Source organism: Dioscorea cayenensis, chromosome 5, assembly GCF_009730915.1.
Source record: "Dioscorea cayenensis subsp. rotundata cultivar TDr96_F1 chromosome 5, TDr96_F1_v2_PseudoChromosome.rev07_lg8_w22 25.fasta, whole genome shotgun sequence".
NCBI lineage: Eukaryota > Viridiplantae > Streptophyta > Magnoliopsida > Dioscoreales > Dioscoreaceae > Dioscorea > Dioscorea cayenensis.
Window position 1 is genome coordinate 752741 of NC_052475.1, and position 23219 is coordinate 775959.

General features: G+C 37.3%; 6 protein-coding genes across 10 annotated transcripts; 4 read left to right on the top strand and 2 right to left on the bottom strand.

Moving 5' to 3' along the window:
- Window positions 1-13: 13 nt before the first annotated feature.
- On the bottom strand, window positions 14-5027 carry LOC120260347 (transcription factor TGA2.2-like). 5 transcript variants are annotated; one of them, XM_039267797.1, is made up of 12 exons: window positions 4627-5027; window positions 4356-4510; window positions 4185-4270; window positions 3827-3927; window positions 3467-3694; window positions 3078-3122; window positions 2671-2808; window positions 2538-2586; window positions 2163-2434; window positions 1798-2037; window positions 818-960; window positions 14-311 (listed from the first exon to the last, which is right to left on the bottom strand). In XM_039267797.1, the coding sequence occupies exons 2-12, from the start codon at window positions 4466-4468 to the stop codon at window positions 212-214; spliced, it is 1515 nt and encodes a 504-aa protein (XP_039123731.1). In that variant the 5' UTR covers window positions 4469-4510; window positions 4627-5027; the 3' UTR covers window positions 14-211. The 5 variants fall into 5 exon arrangements, with proteins under 5 accessions (XP_039123731.1, XP_039123732.1, XP_039123730.1 ...); XM_039267798.1 differs by having other exon boundaries at window positions 4356-4519; XM_039267796.1 differs by having other exon boundaries at window positions 4356-4529.
- A 1002-nt stretch (window positions 5028-6029) lies between these two features.
- Window positions 6030-8301, bottom strand: LOC120260349 (F-box/LRR-repeat protein At1g67190). The gene is made up of 2 exons (XM_039267799.1): window positions 8256-8301; window positions 6030-7710 (listed from the first exon to the last, which is right to left on the bottom strand). Exon 2 carries the CDS (start codon window positions 7577-7579, stop codon window positions 6320-6322), a length of 1260 nt encoding a protein of 419 aa, XP_039123733.1. The 5' UTR covers window positions 7580-7710; window positions 8256-8301; the 3' UTR covers window positions 6030-6319.
- Window positions 8302-8556: 255 nt separating this feature from the next.
- On the top strand, window positions 8557-11155 carry LOC120260352 (cytochrome b-c1 complex subunit 9-like). Its single transcript, XM_039267803.1, has 3 exons — window positions 8557-8779; window positions 9442-9489; window positions 10893-11155. The coding sequence occupies exons 1-3, from the start codon at window positions 8657-8659 to the stop codon at window positions 10938-10940; spliced, it is 219 nt and encodes a 72-aa protein (XP_039123737.1). The 5' UTR covers window positions 8557-8656; the 3' UTR covers window positions 10941-11155.
- Window positions 11156-13475: 2320 nt separating this feature from the next.
- Window positions 13476-15581, top strand: LOC120260351 (ferredoxin, root R-B1). The gene is made up of 2 exons (XM_039267802.1): window positions 13476-13606; window positions 14909-15581. Exon 2 carries the CDS (start codon window positions 14917-14919, stop codon window positions 15373-15375), a length of 459 nt encoding a protein of 152 aa, XP_039123736.1. The 5' UTR covers window positions 13476-13606; window positions 14909-14916; the 3' UTR covers window positions 15376-15581.
- Window positions 15582-16883: 1302 nt separating this feature from the next.
- Window positions 16884-19575, top strand: LOC120260350 (glucan endo-1,3-beta-glucosidase 14). Its single transcript, XM_039267800.1, is given in 5 exon segments — window positions 16884-17003; window positions 18051-18661; window positions 18663-18875; window positions 18877-19086; window positions 19185-19575. Coding segments are annotated over 5 exon segments (1164 nt in total). The 5' UTR covers window positions 16884-16936; the 3' UTR covers window positions 19248-19575.
- Window positions 19576-20056: 481 nt separating this feature from the next.
- LOC120260346 (pentatricopeptide repeat-containing protein At3g18020) lies at window positions 20057-22632 on the top strand. The gene has a single exon (XM_039267793.1). It carries the CDS (start codon window positions 20139-20141, stop codon window positions 22383-22385), a length of 2247 nt encoding a protein of 748 aa, XP_039123727.1. The 5' UTR covers window positions 20057-20138; the 3' UTR covers window positions 22386-22632.
- Window positions 22633-23219: the final 587 nt, after the last annotated feature.

The following is a 23219-nucleotide window of genomic DNA, read 5'->3' on the forward strand; positions in this document are numbered from 1 at the left end:
ATCCTACGCTAAGTTCTCTTCATATATATCTGATATATAATATAATGTACTTAGCCTTACAATTTACTCATCATCTTAACATCCACATTCTTGCCATTTCCTTTGTACACTCATTAGCAAACATAATATTTCCATCATTCAATTTCAAACACTCTCTCTCTCTCTCTCTCTCTAAGATTTGTCTGCAATATTTGATTTTAAAAAAAAAAAGTCAGAAAGCTGAAAAATGACCAGGTATTTGGTGGTGAATCACTTGCATGTCTGAAGTTGTTGTAGGGCAGGTACCTTCATCTGGGACAAACATGTTCCTGCTAAACATTAAGCATAAAAACTCTCAAAAAAGTTTATTTTCATGCATGAGATTGATTAGAAGGTGAAAGCAAGTAATAATAATATACACAACCTACTCATCAAGAAAATGACTAAGTCTTCCACATCTAGAAGAAAGACTTATATTAATGTCTATAATTGAGTGTGGTCCTACATGCATCATATTTAAGTTGTTGAAGTTTTGATGAAGTTGATATATAATGTGTAAATGTCTCATAAAAGTTTAATTTCATGCATGGAATTGATTAGAAGGTTAAAGTAAGTAAATAAACCTACTCATCATGAAAATGACCAAGTCTTCCACAAGTCTAAAAAAATTATATCAATGTCTATAATTGAGTGTGGTCCTGCGCGCATGCATTATATTGAAGTTGTTCAACTTTTTGATGAAGTTCATAAATAATTAAATACATCTTTTATATATATATACACACATACACACATAAATAGTGACAATTATGATAATGGTAATGATAAAGAAGCTTACTCTCGAGGCCGAGAAGCCCAGAGTGAACTCAGAGCACGAAGACGATTGTAGTATTCTCCGATCGCCAAGAAACATCTCGCTGCTTGTCGAATTGTTAAGATTCGTCGAAGTTGATGAAGTGTTTGTTGCCTCAAGTTATCAGCCTAGTTTTTTTTAGAAAAATTTGAGGTGATCAGAGGATGAAGTATATATAGTTGGAATAAAAAAAAAGTCTAAGTTCATAATTCATTATGCAAGTTATGGTAATAATACAATAAGAAAGAAGAGCACTTTGCATCTAGAAAAAAGCAGTTGAAATGAAGTGGTTGGATGTACTTGCATTATTGCATATAAATATAATTGATTGATACTCAAATATATAAAAAAAAGGGAGCAAAAAATTAATGGCCTTATGAGAAGGTTAGGTAGTTTGGTTCTTTTCTATAAACTGTTCATAGATAGCAACCCATTCATCATAAACAAAAGAAATATATTTCTTATGACTTTGATGTATCTGTCCTAAATCATATAATGTATATATATATATATATACAGAAAATAAAGAAGTTGCTGGGGTGAATGGTAAATATGAATAAGAAAAAGGACATAAGAATAATTGAGCAGAGCCTCATGAAAGGCAAGTTGCAGATATTCGTCCTTGGCTTCATTTAGTGAGGTGACAGGTGTACTTCCAAAAAAACTCCCTACCTTCAATGCCCTTAAATATTTAAAAAACTACTAAACTGCCATCACTCTATATTGGCAATCATAAAATTACTGAAAAGCCCCTGAAACATAGTCAACTTCTCAATAACTCCTTTGCACTCTTCTATATATTTTTTTAATAATTATTTTTGAAAACAAACAGTGTTTGGGCCAACTTGAATTCTCTAAAAATAAATATTCCAAAAAAGGGGCTCTCTAGTAATTTTCTTTTATTCTCTAAACATGAACTAAAGTCTGAGAATAAATTAAAAAAGGCTGACTAAATATATATGTACCTGTCTAACAAAGCCTTCAAGGTTGGCAAGCTTGTCAAGAGCCATGGACATATGACCCATGTAATTCCCCACATAATCACCAACACTGAGAGCTCCACTAGCCACTGTATCAGCCAAAGAATGTTGAAGCTGTTCAAGTCCTTGTGACAGTGCTTCTTCAGCTTGAGTTGATGACTGCTGAAGGCTATATATCCCCACTAGTTGTTGCTCAGTCACAGGATCCAATTGTGGCATCAAAACCTATAGATACATACATACATGCATGCACAGACATTAACATCTATATATATATATATATACTTTCATGCATCATGCATGTATAATTGCAAAGGTCATACTAATAATATACACAGAAATACACAGACCTTGAGAAGCTCAGAAGGTCTAAAACCTCCCATCCAAAGGAAGCACCTTTCTGCAGGAGTAGTCCACATTCCGGTGATCAGATGAAAGACGTCGGTCTTTGCTGCAATGCCTCTAAGTCTAAAGAATTCATCATAGTGTGTCAGGCATTCATCTACTATAATTCTAAGATCAGTGTCACAGAGATGAGCTTGCAATCCTGCTCGCAGTTCCGTCATGTTCTTCAAGCTCTCGTCGAGCCACCGGGCGTATTCCATGTCGAACATTGCAGCTCCTGCTCATCCATTCATTTTTCAGAAATCATACAAAGGACAACAGTTAAGTGAATTGTTATGTGCAGTAGTTGAGTGTTCTTGTTCTTGTTTGATTAATTTTACCAGAACTCATGTTTGCACTTGCACCAGCTGATGTTCCTAGGAGAAATCCCTGAAAACAAAGAAATTTTCAGTATCAGTGGATTATTTTATTGTTTTGAGTGCAAAATGAAGAGAATTTTGAATTGATCTTGACCTGAGAACGAGCTCTGTGGAGATCTTGTTCCAGTTGGGTGAGTTTTATTCTACTGCTTTCTAACTGTTGTACATATGCCTTCTTTCTCAGCCTGCTCTTCTTGGCTGCTTCTCTATTTTGAGCTAAACGTCTGAGTGTCTGTTAATCATAAAGAAATCAATATCAGATACATTTATCCACATATAAACCAAAAGCTGGAGATTTATTTATTTTGCTTTAAGCATAATTTGTTTTTCTTTACATCTTCTAAGTGAGTGGATGAAGCATTGGATTCCAGTATACTTGGCTTCCACTGTTATTACAAAATATATCAATTATCTGAAAGAGAATTTTACTCTTGAGACCGAATCAGCATCCATTAAGCATGTCAATGGATGAAAGAGAGAAAGATAAGAGAGGTTCATAACCTTTGCATCAAGTGTTCTTCCATCTCTCACACCAGCCACCCTTCTCTGCACCATAAGTTCAAAGTGAGAGTGCAAGTTAAACATTTGATAGAATATTCATTCTATAAAGAATATATTAATATTCTTAGCATCAAAAGTGACTAATGACTAATAATAGTAATCTCTTCCATTTTATCTATATGTATATATGTATAAATTGCTTAATTTTTGCTCAAGTTTCTGTGGTCAAACAAGCAGAAATAGAAGTGATGCTTTGAGAAATGGGAATTTGGAGTTCTTGAAGTTTGAGAAGAGTAAACACTTTAAATGCACCGGCAGTTTCTTGATGACCTTTTTGGGGATTCGTGACATTGATAAAATGGGTAATTGGAAAGCAATCCAAACAGTACCTTTTCTTGGGGTCTGGACTGATGATTTGTTGCTGCTGCAGCTTCTGTTCCTGTCCTAGAGACATCACTGACCATCATCTCTTGCTGTTCTTGTAGTTGTTGCTGCTGTTGTTGCTCAGAGGATTGGTCTGATGAGGTCTTTTTGCTAACTGGGGAGTCTGATCCCAGCTGGGAAATTGTATTTTGGGCTGATCCTGAATCAGTGCTCTCTGTTGACAATGAAGTTCCCTGAGGACAATCTCAATAGAGAGCAAGGAAGGCAGCTTAAGACCCACAAGAGGGAGGAGAAAAACAAACCAAATGTATGAAAAATTCCAAGTCAAAAGAGAATAGGACCATCACCATTAATACCAAACATACCCTGGGAATTTGTTGAAATCTCATTGGCCAGGAAGGGAAGATTTCAAGAGTAGGAGGTCTGTTTGTGACAAAGGCTGCTGCTGCAGCAGCAGCTGCTGTAACTGCAAAGGATGAAGAGATGCAGAAGATCAAATAAAGCTGTCCATAAATCAGAAAGAAACAATGGCACTCTTTGTCAGTGATTCAAAAGCAACATATTCCTTTTCCTCTCTTGTATTTGTAGAACCTTTTTTTCTTTTTTTTTAATATATTATATATAAAAAAAAAGAAGATATGAAATAGGGAATCACACCATCCAACTTCTCTTGATTCATGTGATCTCTGTGAAGATGAAAAAGGAAATGGAGACTGGTTATACCTTTTTGATCTCCATCACTCCTTATGCCAACAACTCCCTGCATGAGAGCCTCCAACTCCCCAAAATAGGAAGCTCCTTCCTGGTCACTAAACATGCAAGAAACTCCATGAAACTCTCTACTTTCAATAACATGAAGAAGAAGAAGAAGAAGAAAAGATTGAAAGTTAGTACAAGAAATTGGTAGCAGATGAAGGGATGCCATGACCATGAGTTCCATAACCAAAAGCCTGGTTTGAAGGTCCTGAAGCTGAAAGCCCAGTTTCACCAACTCTCTGATTAGCCATCTAAAACCAAAACACTTGTTTTTCCACCTTCCTCCTTTTCATCTGTGAAGACTTATCATCTCTACAATAATTATAATAAAAACATTTTTTTCCTTTTTCCTTTTTGTGGATAAGAAAACAAAGCAAGCAAATTGAAAAGCTAGAAAGAATAGAAATACCATCTCAAGACTCAGAGAAGATGAACCTCTGTGCCAGCACAACAGGATCAGGTTCACAGCTTTGGCTCTCTCTAAAGTATGGCCAAGGGATGGGAGTCCCTTATTATATCACTGAATCATCTCTGATTTGGACCTTGACAATTCATAGGCCCTCTCTGTGTGTATGTGTGTGTGTGTGTGTGTGTGTGTGTGTGTGTTCTCTTGGGACTATGTAAACAAAGTCATCAACTTTTATAGTATCACAGTCTAGAATTCATCCAGGTACAGAGAAGATCTTGTCCTTGTGGACCTTGTCTAAAAAAAGAGAAGGGTGAAAAGAAGGTGGGTCCTAATATAAGAGGTCTTTCACCTTTGCAAGGAACTACACTAGAATTCCCACTCCACTCCTTGTAACTGATTTCTAAGTCATCTCTCTCTCTCTCACACTCAATGGCCATTGCCTGGCCTCACTCAGTGCTTTATAGTACTCAAACAAAACAAGTATTCAATGAGAGATTGACAAGCTCTCCATTGAAATCAATTAAAAATAGACTGAGGATGATATTTGATAAGATCAACCTTCGCATAAATTTTGCTGCATGACCACTTGAATAATTTTAAATCAAGGCCTTGAAATGGATGTGTTTGGTATCATCCCCTGGTTGATGAGTCAACATCCTTTGAGCTATCATACACCTAAACCCAGAGCCACATCAAGATTCCTTTCCCCAAAAAGGACTTTGTTTTTTAACTCTCTGACAAGAGGCTTAAGGCCCCTCTATGAGCACGGCCATGAAACACTAGTTTTTTTAAATAAAAATTTTAATTTATTTAATTATCTCTTTTTCTTTTCACTCATCTTTTTATGGCTTTTGGACTCACCACTGGCTAATTGAGATCAATGATTGGTTTTCTTTGAACCTTTATTAACAATTTCTCAACTTGAAGAACAATCCTGTTTATACTTGCACTCTTTCTTTAATATGCATTAGAAATATTTCAAAGTTCATTGTTTGAATAAGTAATTCAGTGAACACCTTCTTTGCCAATCAGGCTTTTTTCCAGGAGGAGGAGGCATTCCGTGCCTTGTGTCTTGTCATGTCTCCCTTCATTTTAAGATAAAAGGAGAATTCAGAAGATCCTTATTACAGACAATACTGTACAGGCATGCTATATGACATGACAGAGTCAGGGCCCTCTTCTCTTCAATCAAATCTTGGAGCATATACTTGAATATCTTGGACAACTTTGGGTAAACAATAAGAAGAATGCTGCATGGTATGATAAAGATCACATAACTGAAAAGTTTTCAAATATGAATCATTCACTGAACAAGGACAATCATAAAGAAAATTCATGCTGGATATGCTCAAAAGCAGGGATTTCCTTCTTCCAATGACATCAAAAGACAAGTGAAATCAGAATGAAAAACAAAAATCTTTGTATTGTTATATAATACTTGAATCACTCGGGTTTTTAACTGATAATCACATCACATACTGACACAGATGAAATGGAATGACGAGATTGTGTACACAAACAGAGATTGATGAACAACTCGCTTTATATCAGAAAAAGAATTGAGACAAAATTTACATTGACTTGAAGTAAGAATGAGCAAAATTTCTGGAACCTATTTGCAATCTTGTATATCTGCTAATGCTACTGAATGGCAAGAAATCACATGAACTTCCGCAGCAAACAAAAATGGAATTCACTCGTATTCAAATTGCAGGTCAACATGCACATACTTCCTCATGAGGCAAACCATGAATGATGTGAAATTAGCCAGCAGTTGGCGTTCTTCACGAGTTTTAACATCTGACAGAACGCCATGAATAACCAATTTCTTAAGATTTGGGCATCTTTCAATCATTCCGACAACCAAATGACCAAACTGCTCGCTTATGACCGCCCATCCAAGTTCCAAAACCAAGACGTTTTCAAATGGTGATGATCCTTGCAGGCCATAGTGGAGCAAACCATCCTTCAAATCATAACCCAATGAGAGATGTCTCAAGTGAGGGAAGCAAACAGCAGTTGTTTCAAGGTCCACAATCTCATCATCGTCGTCAAACACCACAGACCATAGCCGGAGCCTTCGCAGTTTGGAAGCCCTTGACATCATCTGGTAGAATTTAGGCCACATGATTGTGAAATTGCTCACATCCACAGCTTCCAAATTCTCAGTACAATCACCAATATCCAAATGTGTGACACTAACATCGTCAATCCTGAGATGTTTCAGAGAACCCTTTCCAATGAGCTCAAAAAGATCAAGATTTAAGGCATGCAAGTGCAGACTTTCAAGATTATCTGCTTCCAATACAATCTTATCCACGCCCAATGATTTAATATAGATACTCTTCAGAGTTGAACTGCAAAGTTCCATTGAAGGTTGTGCATCTGACCAGACAATCTCCAAATGGTCCAGTGTCAACACCTCTATCCCTGGACAGGCAGCAAACAACAGGCTCAAATCAAGGGCGGATATATTTACACTTCGCAGAGAAAGAACCTTGAGGAAAGGGAATCTCTGGTAACTTGGATCAACCCCAGATATGGTATTATGGTCCAATTCCAACATCTCTAGCTTATGCCGACCACACTTCTCCAAAATGTAAACATTCGGTGTCGTACGGACATTATAATGCAAATTCCTCAATGTTTCTCTTGTGTACATCAGCCATGCAATCACAGGAGCTGCAGAGAACTTATGCTTATCGTCCATGTGAATCGAAAGGCACTGCAGGCCCATAGTCTGGAAAATAGTCTGTGTGATGAGGATCTCTATTTGGCTGGTTGTGAGATCGCGATAACCCTGCCAATCATCAGAATTAAAAGAAAGAGACTGCAAGTGTTTCCTGCAGGCTTCCCTCCACTTACGACATGTCATAGAAGCGATCACCACATCTCTTGCAGCTCCAACATGGGAAAGAATGTTTCCCACAACTTCAACAGGAAGGTGCTCCATAATCAACACCAAGATCCCAAAGAAGCATTAACAAATGGATTCAAGATTCATTGACTATGTAATCAACCCTACTGTTCTATCTTCGAAGCGAAGCATAAATTGGTTTTTTTGGATCAAAAGAATTTGCTTTACTGCAAAAGGTAATAGAACACACATATATGATCATCCAATAATTTGATAATTCCATATTAACAAGTCAAACAATAACTAATTTTTTAATCAGAAAAACAAAAAGTAAGCGTGTAAATTTTGACAAAATCAAGGAAGATAGAGACATGGTTGCTTTGATTCAACAAACATCTCAATTGATTAATCATGAACTAAATGAGGTTAGTGGATATTGTTATTGGCCTGCAAACCATTATCAGAAACCATGAACATCCAATAAGGATCAATCCAATGCTGACAACAAACCAATCTAGATCCACTGGTAATCAGATTAATCAATCAAAAGATGCAAACTTCTGTTTATTTTCTTGAAAAATGGTAAATCAAAATCATCACATGAATCAAAACAACAGATCTCTCACTCAAATTCAAGAAAAAAAAGAAAGAAAGAAAGAAAGAAATCAAACCGATCAAAAAGATCAAATCTTTGCACATGAATAGCAAATCCAAACAAGATAAAAGCATCAAAAAGGAAAGAGAATGTTAAATCAAAGGTGAAAAAACGAACCTTTTGGTCTCGTGCGGAGAAGAAGAGAGAGAGAGAGAGGATGGAGGGCGAGAAGAGAAGAGGTCAAGCTAGTTCTAACTCGTGTGCTGTCGCTTGCCTCTCGGTTTTGCTTTCTAGTATACACACGTGCGAAACTTAGCCAGATAGACTACTAGGGTTTGAAATCTAGATCGATCGATTCCGGACTTGGTCGGATCGCATCACATCGCGTTTTGTTTGATTAATTCAAAATATCAATTAAATTGAGGGGTTTATTCGCAAAATAAAAAACATAATGTTAATAGAAATTTCTTCATTTTTTGTTTTTTTTCTTTTCTGTTCCACGAGTGCCATCTTCGTTGCAAAGCGAATTAGGGTTTCGACGAGGGAGGAGGAGAGAGGAAGAGGGAGAGAGGGAAGCAATGGCGTCGGCGGTGGCTGCGGGAAGTGGGCGAGGGCTTTGGGAAGGGTTCTACCGATTGGTTATGCGTCGGAACTCCGTCTATGTTACCTTCGTCGTCGCTGGTGCATTCCTTGGTGAACGGGTGATGATCATTTTTCCCCTTTGATTCTTCCTTTTGATTTCATGTGATTTTCCATCTTATTATCAATTTTTGGTTGTGATTGTGATTGTGTTGTGATTGTAATTGTGTGAGTCCTTGTTTTGTGGAAATTAGGGTTTCGCTGATCTGGATTTGGATTTCTTTTTGTCACTTCTTAGATCTTTGATTTGTTTGATTTTGTTAGTATTTGATGCAAATATGGTAATAACTCCAATGAACCTGTTTTTATTGCACTATTTTGATGTTCAATGTTGTTCTTTTCTTGACCTTAAAAGGCAGAGGCACAGAGCAGAATAGTCAGATTAAATTGTTTTCAATTATAACTCCATCTCAAGATATTCATCAAAGTGGTATATAAGATATCCAAAATTTGTGCTAGAGGTATCGATTATCAAAGATGCTACTTCAAAAGGTTTGGATATTTTCATGTCTATTTCAAAAAAAAGGTTTATTGGCGTGTTATAGCATCACATTTTGATTAATATTGAAATTTTTAGTTTGCAATTGTTATTGGTGTTATATGTCATACCATCCGCTGATGTCTTAAAAGCTATATCTTCAGATGTTCAAGATGCATATTTTTTTATATACATTTTTTATCCTAAAAAGTTGCTTCTATAAACAAAACTTCATTTTGGATGCAGGCCGTGGATTATGGAGTTCACAAGATTTGGGAATACAACAATGTTGGGGTATTACATCTTAAACTATATTACATTTTGATGACCATTTTTAATCTTTTCTTCTTTTTTTTTTCTTTGATAAATGTAGTTTGCGAGCAATGGATATGACCACAAAACATGCATTTTGTTTGGTTAGCTACATAGCTATTGGACAATAACCATTGCACTTGTTAGCTACTTTTGGTCTGGATAGGGGAAACTTGATTGTGTAGTTCATTTCAGATCCGGGGCCATATTTTGCTATGAATTGGGCTGGCCACACCAAAAAAAAAGAGAAAATAAAAAAAACCCATAGGGCCTCAGGCAGAATTAGGTAATTTGTGGAATTGAGTACCACTATAAGTTAGCAACCCTACTCGATCACATGAATAGGAATTGCATGTAAGTTCAGAAAGGAATAAATGATACAAAGTGCCAATGTATTAGTCTTGGACTTAGGAAGATACTGATTATAGGTTCAGATTGCAAAATCACTAATTAGTCTTGCTTGAATTTGAAAGTAGTTTTGGAAGAAGCTAGTTGATGCTTTTGATTACTGTCATTGTGTGCTTTTTATGATCTACTTTTAGACAAAGAGTTCCTTTGGAAATTATCAAACATCTTGGACTAAAGCATGATTCCTCCGCCCTTTCTGATTTCTTGATCACAGAACATCAACCTTACACTTGTTAGCCAAAATATAGCTAGCGGATGTTGACCTTATACCTAGCCAAAGTATTGCTTACAGGTTTTGACCTTAAAATTGAAGCCATTTTTGGCCTGGTTAAGATTTGAAGATTACTTAGAGAGATGTACAAGGGGAACTTGCTGGTGTAGTTTTGTTTCAAATTCAGAGCCATATTTTACCATGAATTTGATCCTTTAGAAAACCCAAATGATGATCGCATGAGGAATTAGGTAATGTGAAGCTTTGAGGGCTAACATCAGTTAGCAATCCTACTCAGGCCTTGGGCTTATAAAGGTAATTGCACTCAAGTTTGAAATGTAATAATGATTCAATGCCAATGCAATAGTCTTGGGCTTAAAAATGTTCTGCTTGTTGGTTCAGACTGCAAAATCAGTAAGTAGTCCTTCAGCATGAAAGTAGTTTTGCAAGAAGCTAGTTCTAGTTGGATGCTTTTGATTATGGTCTCAGTGTTTTTTAACTCTCTTGGGACAGATATTATTATGGATGTTTAAAAAGTTGCGTCCAGTGGGAAGTTAGGTTTGATTTGTTACGTTAAGAAGGATCTCCATTAGATATATTTTCATATATGTGCTGGTTTCTTTCAAAATTATCGGATTGCTTCTTCAACACAAACTTGATGTCATGTTCATGTTGTACATATTTCCCATCATTAGGTTGCTGTGACATAAGATCTAACTCAACCTCATTTTTATTTTATTTTATTTTATTTTATTTTATTATGCAGAAGAGATATGAGGATATCCCAGTCTTGGGACAGAGGCCGGCTGAATAATCTCCTGTGATTTGGTAATTCAAGTATTTCAGAAGTCATCTGGATTGTAATACAATTTTTACCCATGAAATCTTGTTTTGATTGTCAGTCAATAATAAGACATTTGACGCAGATGTTATTGTCCTGCTGCTTGAGACTCAATTGACTTTCTTTTGTTTTATATATTTTGTCTATTTCTTAAAACAATTGTTTAAAATGAACGCCAATTGACATCATACACGGTCATTGTGCATCTTATTGTTTATTTGGGCGTTACAGCTCTGTTTTTTTCTGTGTTTTTAAAATCAAGGAATTTGTGTATGTATACATGTATTTTAAGCTCATTGTTTCCGGATGAAACCAAGAAAAGTTCATCACGGTGCTCGAAGATGTTCAATCATATTTAGGAAATGTGTGACAGTATATGTTGCCTAACAAATCAGGATGAGAAATCAAAGTTGGTTAGCAAGGACCTTCTCTTGATCCACCAACATATTTAGTACTTTGTTTTAGCATGAGTGGGTGAAAAACAAGAAGAACAATCAACACATAAGCATTAGAACTTAATCACCCCACGAAGAGCAAACAGTAGGTGATCCTTCCAACGGATGTCCTATGATGGGAAATATGTACAACTCTTGTAACTAAACTCCTCCTTTGTTCTTAACTCCTCCTTCTGCCCCCCATTAGGTTCTGTTTCTTCTTTGTTCTTAGTTGTAACTTAACTCTTGTATTTTTACTTGTTTTCAATAAAAAGCTCTTCGAGCTCCTTTTCCTTAAAAAAAAAAAAAAAAACTAGCTGAAACTTTAATTTCATTTACTGACCTATACTATTCAACATAAAAATATCAATGTTACAAGTTGTAGCAATCAATGAACACTAAAAATAGCCAAATTTTCTCACAGAAGAAGACAACATCTTCCATAGGACCCATAAATATATAACATACAAACTATGCTCTTCATTGTCAGTCATTCCGTAGCTGTCAGTACCTCCATGTTTATCAGTTATCACCACTTTTCTTCCTATAAATAAATAAATAAAATAAGAGGCTTCTTTCCTCCAAGCCGAATTGATCAACAAAACTTGCTTTTAAATGGAGAAACTCACACTCATACTTGCACTCTCTTCATTGCTATTTATTTTAAGTATTTCAACTCTCATTAGTATCTGTTATGCAGGGGATATAGCCATATACTGAGGCCAAAATGGGCAAGAAGGATCCTTAGCAGAGACATGCCACATGACTATGTAAGTACGTCAACATAACATGCCACATGACTAAGTACGTCAACATAGCATTCCTCCCAGCTTTTGATAATGGCCAACAATGGCTGCTTATTTTTGAGCAAAGACATCAAATCATGCCAAAAAAATGGAGTTCTACGTGGTGCTTCAGGGACCTACTCTATTGCTTCCTCAAATGATGCTAAACAAGTAGCAAGCTATCTTAATAACTGTTAGGAAGAAATGGGATGATCAGAGTCAGGAAACAGTTGTTTTTTTTTTAAAGTGTAGTACTTGAAGAAAATTCAAAAAGCTATAATTTGTACGAACTGAAACACAATTATAGTAACAATGGTATTTTTTTTTCCTTTGAATTTTTAAGATCTTCAATTTTTTTTTAAAAAAAATATAAATTTAGGATCTATTCGACACAATAAAAATATTAAACAACAACAAGCAAGACTCACAATTTAGCGTGAAAAATATCTTTCAATATAGGGTATCTCATTTATAATAGATCATCATATCTCAATTACTTAATTTGCATCTTATGATTTTAATTCAATATTTATAATTTAGATTTTATAGTTACTTAATTTACATTTTATGATTCTAATCCTATTATTGTAACCCAAATACGATAATTTTACTAATTTCAAATTATTACTAAATTTATTAATAATAGAGAAGTGTGAATATAGACCTTAGTCTATAAAAGTGAATATTTATATAAATACAAGACAGATATTCTATATATAATCATGCCAAAAAAAAAAAATCTCCATTTGTAAGCACCTTGATATGTAGCTTTACTGGAACCTCAACAACACACAAATAAAATCTCTATAATACTTTTAAGCATTCTTAAAGTTAATTTTGTAATTTATTTTTTTAAAAAATAATAATAAATCACGTTCACTAAATAAAAAAAAATACAAAGAAATGACAAACACGATAAATACAAACCATAAACCACTTAATTATTTATGGATGAGACTGACCGACTATCAGAAAGAAACAAAAAAACAAAAAGCAACACAAGCTTAGTCAATTATATCAACTGGACATATATCATATAGTATTTAACCAAAGTCGGTATTAGATGATTTATCAACAAGGTCAGGGATGAGGAACTCTGTAGGAAATGGGATCACATTCAAAGATGATAGTTCAAAAACATTTATACATACATCGTCGACATATATTAAAATCAAAATAATAATAAGTTGATTAGGCTGGCCCACAGACCATTAGCGAGCACAACCCTCAAAACTGATTGGGCTGGCCCAGAGATATCTTTTCTCCAGAAGCCCAGAATCCATTGCTTGTTTTTGGTACTTGATGTAATTATAGGCCATTAATTAAAACGAGGTGTTTCTCAAAGCTGTGGGCAATTTCCTCTCACTTTCCGTCACGCTTCTTCGCATTCGCTGATCTCATCTCCTTCTCTTTCTCCTCGGTGAGCTCTCCCTCTTTCTCTCCTTATCTTCTTTAAATTTTCTGTTGATTTTTGTGATGATTTGTTCTCGTGGTGTATGCATTGAATGGATGAGAGCTTGGTTTTTTTTTCTTAATGTAAACGATGGATTGTCTTTAATGTAAACGATGTGCGATTTGAATCAATATATTTGACAAGATTTTGTTCTTTTGATGGTGATGGATTTCAAGTTTTCGCTAAAAGATATGATTTGATCTAATTGATGGCTGATTTGTGCCGGTTTGATCGGGTTAGGTCTTTGTTGAATTGTGAATCTGGTGATTGATTGAATTAAGAGTTACATGTATCGATGTTGTTTTTGGTGGTTGAAGAGATTGCTGCATTATTGTGATCATTTCTTATGAGATCATTAAATTTTGAAATTTTTCTTTGATTATAAAGCTCCTTAATTACATTTCTTAGTGTTCATGTTATCCTCATAGATGTTATCCTCATAGGATTTTTTTTTTTTTAATTAAAAGTGTAAGAGTGAGTACCAAGTGGTAAAAATCCAACTTTGTCTATGATTTGGTCAATTTTTTAAGTGGTTTTGCCACACTACATGATGATCTCTCTATAAAGAAAGAAGCTCAATCTATGACATAGTTTCTTTATTCTGTACCATGCTTGAAGATGAGGTAAATGATAGAAGTTATGCTCCTACAGTCCTACTTGTAAATTTAGTAATTTACCATTTTGATAGAATGAAATTGACCTCTTTCTAGTCTCTTCATGTCACTTCCATGTTTTAAAAAAAATATGAGGTGTCCTGCGCATCTGGTTATGAGCTTTTAGCTTTTTTCTTTTAAAGACTTTGCTCCCTTCTTTGGATAGTCTTATCTAGAGTTTTGTTGTGAGCTTCATGTTAGTCCTTCCAAGACACATGTCAGACCAGGGACACCTGCATCAGCTTGCTGGTCCTACTATCCACTTGTGATATCATTTTTCTCATTGTACTTTGTTTTTGTCTTCCTAACAAATGATTCAGCTGGAATATTTGGCATCAGGTAATGTTGTTACATTTCAGTGATCTTGAAAGTTGATTATCTTCAACCTCCTTATGTTTGTGTATCACTTTTTACTTGATGATTAGAGAAGCCTGCCTGTTACCAGTTTCTGTTGTCTCTTAGTGGATATATGGTCTTTGTAATGTCGACTGTTTCGCATGTTTCACTAGCAAAATTTCAGATTATCCCTCAGATAACTCATAAACTTATTTGCAAATGTACTGGCAAAATAGTGGAACATTTCCTCTTGACCATTATGTTTTCTTGGTCGAGCCAGGTTACACAATGTCGACTGTTGCACTCCCAACTGTTTCCACCTTCAAAGGTTGTGTGAAAAGCCAGGGACCCTCTTTGCTGCTCAGGAGATCACCATCCTCTCTCAGCTTCTCCAAGAGCTACTCAAAATCTTTTGGTCTAAAGTCATCCAATGGCTTCAGGGCAACAGCAATGTCAGTTTACAAGGTGAAGCTCATTGGACCAGATGGTCAACAGCATGAATTTGATGCCCCTGATGACACGTACATTCTTGACGCAGCTGAGACCGCGGGGGTAGAGTTACCGTACTCGTGCCGTGCTGGTGCATGTTCTACTTGTGCCGGGCAGCTGAAATCTGGCGATGTGGATCAATCTGATGGATCATTCCTTGATGACTCACAGATGAGCAAAGGCTACATCCTGACTTGTGTCTCCTACCCAAGATCTGACTGCATCATTCACACTCACAAGGAAGGTGAACTCTATTGAATCTTCATGCAATGGAACTTTCATTTTAATCCTGTTTCTCTGAACTTTTCAGTACTTGTAAACCCAGAAAACTCAGCTGGTTATTGTCGGTAATTTTTTCCATGTCGACCATGCAACTCTTATTGTTCAGTTTTCTTGTATTACTGCTTTCTCCAGTCAATGTTAGACCATTGAATGAAATTTAATATCAACTTAATTAGTGGCAATCTTGCATGTTGGATTTGATTTTTCTTGCTTTACTGCTGCTGAATATTGACAAAGTAATGAGGAAAGATACAGGTACTTATTGTTTTGATTAATCACCTGCACCGAAGCAGACAAGATAATAGATTTTATTGGCGGCAATTTGTCAATGTCTGGATGCCTGGACACCGAAAGAGAGAGTTATTGACTGATATTTAAAGAGATCTCTCACATTCAGCTAGAGAAATAAAGCTGGGAGTTGGAATAAAGAGCTACAAGTTGAAGAAAAGAACAGGCTTGTGTGGCCACAGAATAGAAAAGAAGTTGCTTTCATTGAATTAATCTTTGTGTGAGCAGAGTAAAGGTGGTACAAGAATCAAAAAACCAAGTTGGAGAGAATCAATAAGAAAGAAAGACAGTGAAAAGGTGACCATGATTTTTGGAAATTCCCCAATATAATAGGAGCCTTCTTTTTATTGCTGATCAATAACACAAGCAATCAAACTTTTAACTCTTTTGTTTTTATGGAAGTTGCTCTTTTGTGACATGGCTGTGATGGGGATTGTCCAAAGCTACAGCTCGGACAGGATAAGGCCTTGCCTGTTGTGAATATGGTCCTATTCCTTCACCATTAATCCTCTCTGCCTTCCAAGCAAACAACTTTGTTCAACTTTTGGGTGCTTATAATGCAGTCCCTTTCTTGCCCCCCATCCGTTCCATTTTCCATATTAAATACATAAATAATGGATCTCTTTTATCTCCGATGATTTCTCAACAAATACTTTGTTTATTAATTTAGTCAGTTGTCATATGAGGGGCCTCATACAATTCTAGAGGGAAAAAAATCCCCATTTTTATATAAAATTATAAACAGTGAATAAATAGTATTATTACAATAATATTATCGATATAGGAGTTTGATTATGTATATGTTCATTTATCATTTTTATAATATTTTACTGCACTAAATAGAGGATTAAACACACGGGGAAGCTCATGCACAGCGAACTCATAGCTGACGTGGTATGGAAATGCCATGCTAGGCAGCCGGAACCCATGTCTTGAAAGCCACGTAAGATCTGACTCAAAACCTGGTCACAAAACGTCAACTAAATCTCGACCAGGGCCCTCATAAGTTCGAAATTCCCGCAGTACCTTTTTGAACACACACATTACACGTGTCAATCATCCATTCGTTAATATCCCTGTATATTTTAATTACCCGGTAGAAAAACCAGTAATAAGGCTGCAACAGACACGTGTCAGTCAGAGTTCTATAAACCTCCGGTTTCTGGAGAATATTATTTAAAGGGCGTGACCAGAGGAGTCGGTTACAGTGTGATCGATTCTTTGAGAGAGCTTGTTTGAGCTCCAGAGAATGGCAATGGAGAAGAACCGCGTTTTCTCACTGCTCATCGTACTGGTGCTCTGGTTCATGATCTCAGGTGAGTTTTCTCTTCTTCTCGCCTTATCAATTGCTAGTGGTTTCAATGCTCTCCGGCCGCATTGATTGATCTTTGAGATGCATTGGCTTCTTGATTTGCTTCTTGATTGAGTTGGGATTTCATTCTTTTTTGCCTCATTTGTTGATTCAATTTCTCTCTAAAGTCCGACTGAAGCCAGATGATTAGGTATTACCGTAAATCCGGTTGTTTGTGCTTCAAAAATCACCATCCGATTTGGGGATTTTCATGCTTCTGCTTGAATCTTTAGGTGTTTATTCTGTCTTTTTTGCGTTTATGTCTCCTGAAAGCGCGTTTATGATAGAAGATGGCTAAGAAGAGTAATTCTTGAAAAGATGATAGGAAAAAGGCATTCTTTTTTTACCTAACTTTTTTAATTATTTATAAATTTGAAAGCTTTTCTGAAGATCTAGTTTTATTCAATGAAAAGGAGTTGAGAAATATATATAAATATATATTATTGCAAGGACAAGCGCCAGCTTACTAAAATGCCCTGGCATGCAGCTTTGTCACGAAGTTCAGAGCTTTTTAAATAATTATATCTAAACCAGAGTTTGTATTAACTATGCTGCCTTGAGACTACACGTTAAGGTCGGCAATGCACGTTGTTGTCCACAAATACACACGCCACCATTCTCACCAACTTTTTGTCACCATTTCCATTACAATCATTTTCCGTGAGACCTTGGCATATAATTTATTATGCAAGTAATAGACAATAATTTTGAATAGATATTTGAATGTGGTTTATCTTCTTTTGTTTGTATATATTAAGAAAACTCTAGCTTTCACATGAGCCATAATATTAATTCATATCTACGCATTTTTTTATTATTATTATTTTTTTTGATCACTTGCTTGTTGAATTCTATGAATCATGGCAATATGTACAATGTAACAGCGAATCATCTGTGTATATATGTTTTAATAATTCTATTAATCATGTTTATGGAATGAACTCAGCATAATAGACACAAGACTTTGGATATACGAATGAGTTAATTAATTTGGATACTGTTCAATTTGCAGGCAAGTTCCTACAAACAGCAGAGAGCCTAACAGTGGGGATAAACTATGGGCAGATAGCCAACAACCTCCCATCACCAACGCGCGTCGCAGGGCTCGTCAGCTCCCTAAACATCAGCAAAGTCAAGCTCTACGACGCTGACCCAAACGTCCTTCGCGCCTTCCTCAACTCTCAAGTTGAATTCGTCATCGGCATCGGCAACGAGAACGTTGCCAACATGACCGACTACTCCAAAGCCCTCTCTTGGGTCCAAAACCACATCCAACCTTACCTTCCCCGCACCCGCATCACCTGCGTTACCGTCGGTAACGAAGTCTACTCCGGCAACGACACCACCCTCAAATCCAACCTCCTCCCGGCCATGCAATCCATCTACGCTGCTCTCGTTGCTCTCGGCCTCAACAAGCAAGTTAATGTTACCACTGCCCACTCCGTTGCTATCCTCGGCAACTCCTACCCACCCTCCGCTGGATCCTTCCGATCAGACGTGGCCGAATTCATTCAACCTCTCCTCAACTTCCATGCCATGGCCAACTCTCCATTCCTCATCAATGTCTACCCTTTCTTCGCTTACAAAGACAACCCGGACTCCATCTCGCTTGACTACGTCCTTTTTCCGACCAAATTCTGGAATCACCGACCCCAACACCAATCTCAACTATGACAACATGCTGTACGCCCAGGTGGACTCTGTTTACTCGGCGATATCAACCATGGGTCACCAAAATATCGACGTGCGGATCTCTGAGACGGGTTGGCCATCTAGAGGCGACCCAGATGAGGTTGGTGCCACGCCGGAGAACGCCGCGATGTACAACGGTAACCTTTCTCCAGCGAATAGCCATGCAACAAGGCACGCCTTTGAAGCCATCCGTGCCCATTCAAGTATACGTATTCGCATTGTTCAACGAGAACTTAAAACCCGGTCCCACCTCCGAGAGAAACTACGGTCTCTATTATCCTGATGGCAATCCCGTGTATAACATCGGTTTGAATGGTCGTCTTCCCTCCATGTCATCGTCTGCTTCCAATCCCCTGGTAAGCTAGCTAGAGATATATAACAAGTACGCGCATATATCTTAAGTTAATTTCTTCCAATATGTGGTAATTAACATGCGCTTTTTGTTTGACTGCAGACCTTGTTGCCTGAGCTAGTACTATTTATGTTGGTGATAGTGACTCTGTTCTGGCAACTTTAGTAAAAGAAAAAAAAGAAAATTATGCTTGAGATGATGGGCGAATAGATGGAGAAGAAGAGGATGGGCACTAACATATACTAGTTCTATTGATGAGGTAAGGTAACGGGGATCTTTCAATCTATTTAATTGATTTAGTTGTTAGTATAGTGGAAGTCCGAAGGATGATGACGTGACATGGTAATGTTGACGGGGTTCTTAGCAATTTCATCCTTATTGATATAGTCCTCCCCGCCGGCAGCCAAATCATCATCAACCTTATCTGCTTATCATTCTCCTTATCCGATGTAAGGTTTGTGGGGCCTCTGGAATAAAGGATTGATAGGTTACATATATGTGTTGATCATGGAGTCATTTCCAGATTGTGGTTGTGACATTATTATGTGCCCATAACCACAGCATCGATTAACACTCTATGGATAGCTTGTCCCACATTTTAAATCGGGAATCCGGTTCTCCAGTATTCACAGTCTTTTAGGTGTGGGTACTGTTAGAAAGCCACCTTGAAATATCTTTTATTTGATCTCATGGCATCTATAATCCAGCTATACATCTGTGTTCTTCTGCAGGCTCAAAATCATAAATTTACAAAATCACTGGTGCCATCACAACTCAGTCAAAAGCTTAGAATATCGAGAAGGTCAATTAGACTCTCGCCAATTTGTACAAAATTTATTCATTGTAGTAGCCAGCATTCACAAAAATGAATGTTTGTTCAATTATTTTTTATGGGCACATTTTTTTAGTTTTTATTCTTCAACTGTTTTCACATTCATAATGTTTAAAAGTTAAAAACAACCTCATGAGTCGTCAATCCATTCACTCAAATCCCCACTTTAATAATTGATACAAAGATCATATAATAATAACATAGAACAAAAGAGAAATACAACAATGGCATTGAGATCTTTAACCAATCTAGTAGTTACTCCTCCAACCAAAAACTTAGTCATCATTCTCCGTCTTCTCTCAAACACAAGCGCACACCAAAACCACGATGAAGAAAAGCAAAGCGTATCAAACCGCGCGTATTGGACGAAACGAATTCACGGCCTCTGCGCGCAAGACCACAACCCCGACGAAGCCCTGCGCCTTCTCGACCGCCTCCGCCTCCGCGGCTACCGCCCCGATCCCCTCAACATCGCCAGCATCATCCATGCCCTCTGCGATCTCCATCGCTTCGCCGATGCCCACCGCCGTCTCCTCTTTTCCATCGCTTCCCTTTGCCTCCCTGATGACCGTACTGCCAACGTCCTCCTTGCCCGCCTCCTCGACGCCCGCACCCCGCTTCCTACTCTCCAAGTCCTAAACTCTCTCATCGCCGCCAAACCCTCTTTCGTCCCTTCTCTCACCAACTACAACCGCCTCATCGACCAGCTTTCCTCGGATTCCCACCCTTCCGAAGCACGGGACCTCATGGTCTCCATGAAAACCCGTGGCCGTCTCCCGAATGCCGTCACTTTCACCGCTCTCATCAATGGTTTCTCTCGATGCGGAGAAATGGATCATGCCCGACACCTGTTCGACGAAATGCTTACGAGTGGCGTTTCACCCAATTCTCTGACATACAGTGTTTTGTTGAAAGGTGTTTTGAAGCAGCGACGAGTTGAACAAGCTGATGAGTTGATGCGCGAGCTCTGGTCAAGGATGGCAATGGAGAAAGACTCTTCTATCAATAGTGCCGCGTTTGCCAACTTAGTTGATGCATTGTGCCGAGAAGGGTTCTTCCATGAGGTGTTTAGGATTGCAGAAGAGATGCCACAAGGGAAGTTCGTATGCGAGGAATTCGCATACAGCCAGATGATTGATTCTCTCTGTGGAGCTGGAAAGCATCACGGAGCATCGAGGATTGTGTATATAATGAGAAAGAGAGGATTTTTTCCAAGCATTGTATCATACAGCTGTATAATTCATGGATTAAGCAAGGAAGGGGAGGGAGGTTGTATGAGGGCCTACCAGTTGTTCAAAGAAGGGATTGGATTTGGGTATTCACTACCAGAGCCTACTTACAAAGCCCTCATTGAAGGCCTTTGCCGACAAAAGGATCTCGATAAGGCTAAGGAGGTGCTTGAATTCATGTTACAGAAGGACGGGGTAGATAACACAAGGATTTACAACATGTTTCTCAGTTCTTTACATCTTGTTGATAATCCTAGTGAGCAGCTGAATGTCCTTGTTTTGATGCTTCAAAAGCAATGCCAACCGGATGTGGTCACTCTAAATATTGTTATTCATGGCTTCTGTAAGATTGGGAGAGTTAATGAAGCTATCAAGATTTTAGATGATATGTTATCAGGGACTTTTGCTGGTCCGGATGTTGTCACGTTTACTGCCATTATCGGAGGCTTGCTAGAAATTGCTAAGCCAAAAGAAGCAGTTGATTTATTGCGTAGAAAAATGGCTGAATGTCAGTGTACTCCGAATGTTGTGACATACAATGTTGTCATTGGCGGGTTGTGTAAACTTAAGATGATCGATGAAGCAATGGAGATTTTCAATGAAATGGTGGCTAAAGGAGTCATTGCTGATTGCACCACCTACACTGTGATCATAGATGGATTATTCAATGCCAGTAGATTAGAGGATGCAAAGAAGTTCTGGGATGAAACAGTATGGCCTTCAAAGTTGCACAATGATTATGTTTACGCTGCAATCTTCAGGGGGCTTTGCCATTTAGGCGAACTGAATGAAGCTTGTGACTTTCTATATGAACTAGTGAATTGTGGTGTTACTCCTGGCATTGTGAGTTACAACATCCTCATTGATAATGCCTGTAAGCAGGGTTTGAAGAGAGAGGCTTACCAGATTATGAGTGAGATAAGAAAGAATGGGCTGGAACCTGATGCTGTGACATGGAGGATATTAGGTAAGTTTCATGAGAAGGAAAGGAAGGCAGAGGATTCAGGTTCAGAATCCTCCTCAACAATGCGTGAAGATGAGGAATGTGACAATAAGAACGAACAATGTGCAGATACTTTGGAAGGATTAGTGGATCCATCCTTATCCAATGCCCTGTTTGAAGATAACATTGAGGATGAGAATTGTAAAGCTAGTGAGGGAATTAGACAACAGACTCATTCCAACCAAGAACAAAGAGAACCTCTGTCAAGAATTGCCAGAAGAGTGTTTGGTTTGTTGTAAGATATGAAAGCTGGTGTGCTGATTAATTAGAAAGGGCCCTTTGATATTCATTATTCATTTGCAATAACCTTGCAATTTTTTTGTAGATTGTTCTGATTGAGACTTGTATTGGTATCAAGAAACAGTTAACACTACAAAACAGTTTTTTTTTTTTTCGCTTCTTAAGACGAGATCTCTGTATGATGCTTGACTTTCTTAACTCGAATTTGAATGACGTCAATGCTGATGGTGTAAATGTTATCCAATTGTTGTAACAGTTGACTTTATTTATCACTATGAAAGCACAAGATGTCATTTTATATATCTTTTTCCTGTCGAAACTCGTCCATCTATATATATATATATTGTCATTCTATTTACTTGATAATGTGGGTTTGAATATCTGTAGCAAGTCTTAATGACAAGGAGGTTTTATTTACATGATGAATGGATTATTTACTCTTTTTCTCATAGGCAACCTACTCTGTATATACTTTATTGGAATATCAAATTGAAGTGCACCACTAGACAATCAAGTGGATCACTCATCACTCATAAAAATAAAAATTAAAAAAAGAAAGAAAAAAAAAATTTAACCTTCAAAAGATCCTTTCAAAGATGAAGCCAGATAGCAGCCATATCTTATATTATAACCTTCATGGCTGAAAATGGAAGCATACTTAGCTATCAAAAATAGACTCAGTGCTTTCATTCTAATTAATCTCATTTCTTATCCTTAAGTCATTGTTATTCCTATATCACTCCACAAAGACTTTGTCACTCACCTCCATTAGCACAAGATCAGGATGAATTGAGACCAGATCATCAAGATAAGGTTTTCACTGAAACATAGTA